This window comes from Ursus maritimus, unplaced genomic scaffold, assembly GCF_017311325.1.
Source record: "Ursus maritimus isolate PB19 unplaced genomic scaffold, ASM1731132v1 scaffold_17, whole genome shotgun sequence".
In the NCBI taxonomy this organism is placed as follows: Eukaryota; Metazoa; Chordata; class Mammalia; order Carnivora; family Ursidae; genus Ursus; species Ursus maritimus.
Window position 1 is genome coordinate 48437521 of NW_024424119.1, and position 7816 is coordinate 48445336.

General features: G+C 44.7%; 1 protein-coding gene across 1 annotated transcript in view; it reads right to left on the minus strand.

Moving 5' to 3' along the window:
- The window catches only part of PDCL (phosducin like), an 8524-nt gene continuing 708 nt past the window's right edge, over positions 1–7816 (minus strand). Inside the window, exons 2-4 of the mRNA XM_008698794.2 lie at positions 6611–6787; positions 3732–3913; positions 1–1987 (exon numbers count right to left, since the gene is read on the minus strand). Of these exons, the coding sequence (XP_008697016.1) occupies positions 1436–1987; positions 3732–3913; positions 6611–6782 (906 nt within the window). The 5' untranslated portion in view covers positions 6783–6787 and the 3' untranslated portion in view covers positions 1–1435. The remainder of the gene's footprint in view (positions 1988–3731; positions 3914–6610; positions 6788–7816) is intronic.

Consider the following 7816-nt stretch of genomic DNA (forward strand, 5'->3'; position numbering starts at 1 on the left):
TGAATTTTAAAGTTAAGCTTTTAATTCCAGATTACATTTTCCCTGGCCTTAGAATGTATACCGTTTTAAGTAAAAAACAAGCGAAAAACATACAAATGACAATCATTATTATAAATATGAATACAAATAGAAAAGACTAGAAGGATACCTATAAAAATGATAATGCAGGTAATTTTTGGTTGGCAGAATTATAGGACTTTTAAAATCTCTTTTTAGCTTAACAATTTTTATTGCATTTTCTACAATGGACATCTATTACTTCCATAGTGAAAAGTCTTTGTTTTTCTTTTTAAGAGACAACCACGAAGCAAATTACAGCGCCATCTACACAGTGGAATATCAATGGCCATTTTTAAAATGTTACAGATTATTTAATAATATGAAAAAAAGTTTGATCTATATTAGCTGACCATACTATAAAACAGTATGTTCAGAATGATCCCATTGTTTTGTTTAAACACAAGCAAAATGCCTACGTATACAAAGAAAATACAATGGAAGGAAATATGCCAAAACATTAATAGTGTTTTACCCTAGACGATAGGATTAGATATTATTCTAACTTTCTTATTTTCATTCTGTATTTTGTTGGCAAATGTTCCCCTATTAAATATTACTTTCCCAATATGCAAAAAAAAAAAAAGCCTTTTAAAAAGCTATAGTAAAGCAAAAAGTTACATCGTTAAATAAGAGAAGGACGGGCAAAGAAATGAGGAGTATCTTATTGAAAGGTCCTCCTTTAAAAAGGCTTCCCAGCTCCAAGCCAGCTCTGATTTCTAAATCAAGCTGGCCTTCCAGCATCAAGAGGACAGTCAGCATCAATCTTTCTTCCTATTCAAGACTTAATAATGCTTGAGCGGGACACGGGCTCCAACAGCAGAGATCACCCCTCTTGACAGGGCAAACATGCATTGTCTGGAACCTTTAAACAAGACCCTGGTAGAGAACAGCGTCTAAGGTAAAAACATAACTGCCTTCCAGGACTATGGATCTGATTACAAGTAAATATAATTTATGATCATTGATGAAGGAGACACACTATTTATGTTGCAAAGAACACGCTGACTACAGAATTATACTCCCAGGCCTGGCAGAGACCCCTGAGATCATCTGAAGACAATTTCCAGGACACTGTCTTTAGGATGTTATATAAATATTGACGAGAAACAATAACAGAGATGTCATGCTAGAGAATCTTAGTAAACAGTTCAAAAGCCTGGTTTCCTGTTTATACAATTTTAAGTCATTTTACTGCTAGCCACAAGGTGATTCAGCATTCCAATTTAATCTAACAATTTCTTGACTTTACATATAATAAAAGGGACTACAAAGAACAGCTGAAAAGCCACACAGCACAGGAAGGAACAAAAATAAATACACAGACATGTGTCTTCCAGCCCAAACAATGAGAAATCTATGCAATTAGACCAGCAGTTCAATCTATTTCCAAATCGCTATCCTCACTGTGACAGGTGGCAGAGTTACGCACAGACGTCAGCACCAAGACTTCCTTTTCAGGGAGCAATCCAAATTCCTGTAGAAAAGCTTCAAGGTCCACAGCAAAGAAATCTTCGCCCAGCTGGTCAGTGACGCGAACAAAATTGCCAATCAATTCCCCCCCCTTGTAGATCAGCAGGGCAGGAAGGGCATTCCCGGTGAAGCGACTGCTGGCCCCAATAACCGAGCTCTTCACGCGGCAGAATTTGACAGCTGGGTACTCGGCAGCCAGGCAAATCATGCAGCCATTCATGGCTTCGGTCCCCGGAATGCCATCCTCATAAATATGGACCATGATGAGGGTGCTTTTCTGTTCTTTATCGATCATGTCTAAAAACCCTTCTCCGCTGGGGATCTCAAAAACCTGCTTGAACTGGGGCCCTTTGTGAAGCTGCTGCCGCATCTCTTCTATTCTCTGCTTCCGGTACTGCTGCAGAAACTCTTCGTCATCCTGGTCCTCATTCCTCATGGCAAACTCCTTCAGAGTCATCTGCGGGACGACCAGCACGTGAGCAGATGCAAGGCAAACCCGACTCCGCGATGGTAGTTAGTATGCACCCCGTGCTCACGGAATGTGAGGTACCCTGCTAAGTGCTCTGTATGCAGGAAAGCCCAAGAAATCTCACGATAACCCCATCGGGAGGGAACTGTTATTGTCACCATCTTACAAATGGGATTCGAGGGCTTGAGATGATGGGCGCCAGTTCACGGAGGTACGAGCCCAGGATTCAAACTGGATTTTTTTTAAAAAAACCCAATCTTTTAACTACTGCGTTAGGATGCCTCTCCATCCAAAAAGGCAGTTCATATGACCTCACGAGATTGTTTCTTTTGGCCAGTCTTGACAATGGATTGATTATTTTATCCACTGTGTCATTTTTGGTAAAAAGACAACAGGATATTAAGGAATTTTAGAAAGAACACTCGCAGTTCTTGCTCTGCACCCGCCCCACACACAGTCCCATACACTCTCGAAAACTGTACTTTGCTTTTTATTACCAGTCACATGCTGAAATCATTTTTGCTTTTTTAACAGCAGCTGTGGGTGTACCAATTAAGCCATAACCTGCTTTTGCCACTTGGCATCATTACATCATAAATATTTCCTTACATTTTTAAATATTCTTTTTTTAGTATTACACATAATGTGCCATATTTTGCTTAAGTACCCTGTTTCTGGCATTGAGCCAGTTTCCAGCTCTGTTCCACGGCATATAACCCAGCAGGACAGGGACAGCTTCTGTCAACTGCCCCATGGGGTCATGTGATATGTTGCTTCATCTGCTCTGATCTCAGTATAAGGAAGCCCTGTGAGCAGCGGGCACACGGCTCTGCAGCCAGCTTATGTTACGAAAGTACCTTCCTTCTGGTTTGGTGCGGCAAGACATCCTCGCGCCTGCACAAAGCCCAGCTCTGCCTAGTATGGCACAGATTAGAGGGTGGCCAGGGGACAACAGTAGATCAGAATGGACATTTCTGCATCACGGCCAGCATCGTCTTTCCCCCCAGCTCCCAACTCTCCGGTCTATCGCGGCCTGCCAGAGTGGCTCTTTCCGAGCCGTGATGGCCAGAAAGTCTCATGCCCCGATATCCTCCTCCTGCTCCAGGCAAATGACTTCCCACTCAATCTTTTTATGTGCTCCCTGATCCTGGCTGGTATTTCCAGCCAAGAGCTGCTTTGGGCCATAGCCAAATGATCTCAGGCACTCCGAGACATTCGTCCATGTCCAGAGGGCGGGTGGGGGGAATAGACAGTCCTTTTGATATGGGGGAAATAAGAGAGTCAGGGACCTAGTCCCAAATATCTTCCAGAGTGTCCACTTGCTTCTACTGTGTTGCCTTGTTCCGCTAAATTCTCATGAACAGGCTTCAGGTGAAACAGAGCAGCATCACCGAAAGAGCAAAAAATTCTGGGCGAGAATCCTACGTCCTGTAACATTTACCGTTTGCATGCCCTGAGCCAAGGCCCCTCTCATCTCGAGGCATCGCTTTCATCGTTGGTAAAACAGGGGTAATGCCACCAACCGCAGAGGGTTATTCCTGGCCCAAGGCAAGGCCTCAGTGAAGGACAGAAAACTCCCATTTACTGAGCACTCTCAATGGGCCAACCCGAAGAGCGCTGCGAAGGAGATGCTGACCTCAGCTAACCCGTGACAAAGCGGACTCAGAATGGAAGACACAGCCCCACGGGGCGCCAGCGGCAGCGCGGCGAAAGCCCGGGGGCTGCTAATTACCTTCCCGCTGATCTTCTCCTGGAGGTCCTTCTGCTTGTGCTGCCTCTCCTCCTCATCCAGATGGGACCTGCAGGTCATCGACAGCTTCCTGACCAGCCTCTCCATCTCCCGGCACTGCTCCTCCCTCTGCTCTGTCTCCAACTGTTTGAAGCGGCGCCAGTCATTTAACACCCCCTTTGGACCTGAGGGGGGTGAATGTGGAGGTGACCAAGAAGAGCGGGCAGAGGATCACGGGCCAGCTCACATCCGCCTGGAGCCTGCTCCGTCGGCTGCACGGCGACACGCACACAGGGCAGCGTGGCCCCCACACGGTGACGTCCACTGCCGCGTGGCTTCCATAATTAAATGGATGAGCTAAGGCCCAACTTCAGGAGGTGCACTAAATAAACTGTGATTCATCTACTCAAAGGAAAATAAGGCAACTCGTAGAAAGAATGGGGTAACTCTATGTTTCTTGCCGTGAAAGATGTTCAAATATGTTAGGTCAAAATGCAGAACAATATCACGGTATGATCGTCCAGTTTTTAGAAAAGGAATTGTATGCGTATGTATAAGTATGTACAGATATTTGCTCATGCAACTGTGCCTTTGTATGTTCATAACAAAAGGACTAGAAGGATATGTCAACGGTTAACAGAGGCTATCCCTAGGTAGGGGGATCCAAGGGGTCTAGTGAGACAGAACACTACTTTTTTCTTCCTACATTCATGCATTCTGTATTATCTGGATTTTTATAGCAAGATTGTGGCGGGTTGTTCTGTTATTCAAGTTACCACCCTGCCATGTGATTTGTAGGACATCCTGTGGCATGAGTATATGCCTTCCCTGCTCACTGATGTTGGGCTTGGCCATGTGACTTGCTTTGGCCAATGGATTCTGAGCAAAAGATTTATGAGCCATTACATGTTTCCAACAGTCCTCTCTTGCTTGCTAGACGTGGTCATGAAAAGGCACGTCCCGATCAGGGGTTGCTCATCCAACCCTGTCGCTGGAATGACAGGATATATGAAGCAGAGACAGGGCTGCTGCTGACCCACACAACCAGCTTATAACACATTCGAGAAATACACCTTCACTCTCACAAGCCACTGAGGTTTGGAGCTCATTTGTTACTGCAGGAAAAAATATATACAAATCTATACGAAGAAAACTTTAAAATTATTCTACCAAGAAACACAAAGAAAGACCTGATCAAATGGAAAAGCGATACCATATTCCTGACCAGGAAGACCCAATATCACAAGGTTGTCAATTATCCTTAAGCTAATCTATATATTTAATGCACTCTCTGCATGCTCCTAAATTTGTTTTGGACAAATAAGAAAGCAAAAGTTAAGGGGCACCTGGCTGGCTCAGTCAGTAGAGCATGTGACTCCTGACCTTGGGGCTGGGGTTCAAGCCCCGTGCTGGGTATAGAGCTTACTTTAAAAAAAAAAAAGAAAGAAAAAAGTTTGGAAAATGATGACATAGAAGAGTATTGAGGGAGAACCAGCCCAACCAGATACTGAAACCTGTAACACAGTAATTAAAACAGTGTGATACGGCACAGTAAGAGACAAATCAGGGGCGCCTGGGTGGCTCAGTCGTTAAGCGTCTGCCTTCGGCTCACGGCGTGATCCCAGCATTCTGGGATCGAGCCCCGCATCGGGCTCCTCCAGTGGGAGCCTGCTTCTCCCTCTCCCACTCCCCCTGCTTGTGTTCCCTCTCTCACTGGCTGTCTCTCTCTGTCAATAAATAAATAAAATCTAAAAAAAAAAAAAAAAAGCAGATTCCTGGTCCCACTTGGATCTACTTGCCTCTCTGAGAGAGAGGCCCAGGTATTTGCTTTAAAAAAAAAAAGACAAATCAGTGCAAGAGACTACAAAGAGCAGCTAAAGACACAAATATAGACAGGAATTCAGTACATGATAAAACCGACATTTCAAAGCAACAGAAAAAAGACAGTTTATTCACTAAATGGTGTTGAAACCACTGGGTAACACTATGAAGACATACCACATACCTTGCACCAAAATGAATTCCAGATGAATCAATATTTACGTGTAAATAAAGAAAGAAAGGTAGGAAGAAAAGAAAGGAAGAAATCATGAACATACTAAGAAAGAGCATGGGAGAATCTTTTTGTAATCCTGGAGTGAAGACCTTTTCAGTAAGAAACAAAAGTAAGAAAGTATAAAATAATGTTTTTAGGCATCATAAAAATAAAAGTTTTCTGCTAGGAAAAGAACGTCAAGTCAAAAGACAATAAATTGACAGAAATAATTATAACTCATACCACAGATGAGTTTCCCTACGATATAGCTCCCTAAAAAGACCAACCACCAAATTTTAAAAATGAGGAAAGGCTATGAAAATATCTCTTAAAGAAGCTCAAGATCCCCCTGAAAAGACAGAAAATAAAACTATAACAAGTTACCATTTGTCATCCATCGGGAGGCAGAGATCACAGCTTCTGCTAACACGGTAGGAGGGCAAGTGTACGGGGAAAACCATACTGCTGGTTACATATAAAAGCGCCGCTTCAACTGCCACCATTTGGAAATATTAAAATGTCAAAGTATAAATATGCCATTTCTAGGAGTCTATAATGCCACACAGTACACTACCATACACTATATGCATAGCTATGACTTACATGATATCAAACAACTATTAATTTGAGAAGCCGTATTCAAAAGCAAGGCAGTCTGTGTTCACTGTGTGTGTGTTCATAGTCTATGTATGCTGTGCACGCACGTTTGCATTGTGCACTGAAACGGCTAGAAGTGTGCACAGGGAAATGATGACACGAGGCTCTCTGTGGAAGTGAGACTTCTAACTGAGAGGTATTTCATGCACATTTGTTAAACCTGATCCCAGAGCTCAGGGATTAGCAGTACCTGTGTTAACGGAGATGCCTTCGCCTGCCAAATCAGCATCTGCAGGCATCGACCTGCCAGCCGGCGCACCCCTGCTTCCGCCTTTGTCCTCTCGGTCGCTGTCCTCGTCCTCACTGCTGCTGTAATAGTACTGAGGCTTCTCCCCCAGCAACTTGTCATCCAGGGTCGTCATGGTGCCTGAGGGACACAACATATCAGGCCCTTTGTGGGTCTGAACCAGACAGACACAGACTAGGGGCTCACTCATGTGGAGATCCTACTATTTACGAGACCCGAAAAGCGATCTTTTTCATCAGCAGGATCTCAACAAATCCATACTCTCACCCCGGGGGACAGGGTCATTCACACTCTTTTTGTAGAGGGTACAAATGAAGCTCTGATAAGGGAAGTTTCTTTGCCAAGCTTTATAGCAAGTGGTGGAGCTGGGATCAGACCCCAGGGTGCTTGACTCCAAGAGACTGGCGGTGTGAGGCCCTGTCTTCCGTATACCACACCCTGTACCCGCATGCTGGCTTGGAGGAATCTACTTACTGACTGGAGGTTTTACCTACACATACTTTTAGGTTTTCCTATCAACTGTGACTGCTGGGTAATTGAAAATTGGGTAAGAATCCTCAGGAAAAACTCCAAAAAGCAGCATCAAGAGTATGATGCTGAGTCACTAAGTCAATCACTCATCTGTCCCTTGCCTTCGACTTCCCCAAAAAGCACACTGACCCTGTGGATGGATGGGCTCTGAAAACCCTACCAACTTTGGTTAAAAGAAGGGCCCGTGACAAGAGCTTACTAATTCCCAAGAGTTTAAAGGGCAATGATTAGAACCAAGACTCTGCATCAGAAGAAGCCAAGGGCACTTGGGGCGAAAGGTACAGTTTAGCTCCTCAGAGGCTAGCTTGCCCTTCCAGCAGGAAGGGTGACAACTCTAGTCCCTCCTCTAAGCATTGCAATACTACGCTTCCTTCATTAAACACACCACCGGGCCTGTGAAACTCCGTTACAACGTGGCTCTCCCACGGGGCAAGGGGTTCCTGAAAGCAGGGACCTCCAAGGTCCAGCACAAGGCCTCGGCACCATTCACTAAGCACATACGGAGACAGCCCACATCGGTGCGGGAATGTGAGACCCTAGTAGTCAGACAGGGAAGATGCACAAAAGGCAGGGCTGATCAAGAGAAACGTGCAGATACGGGCGGGGGGGGGGGGGGGG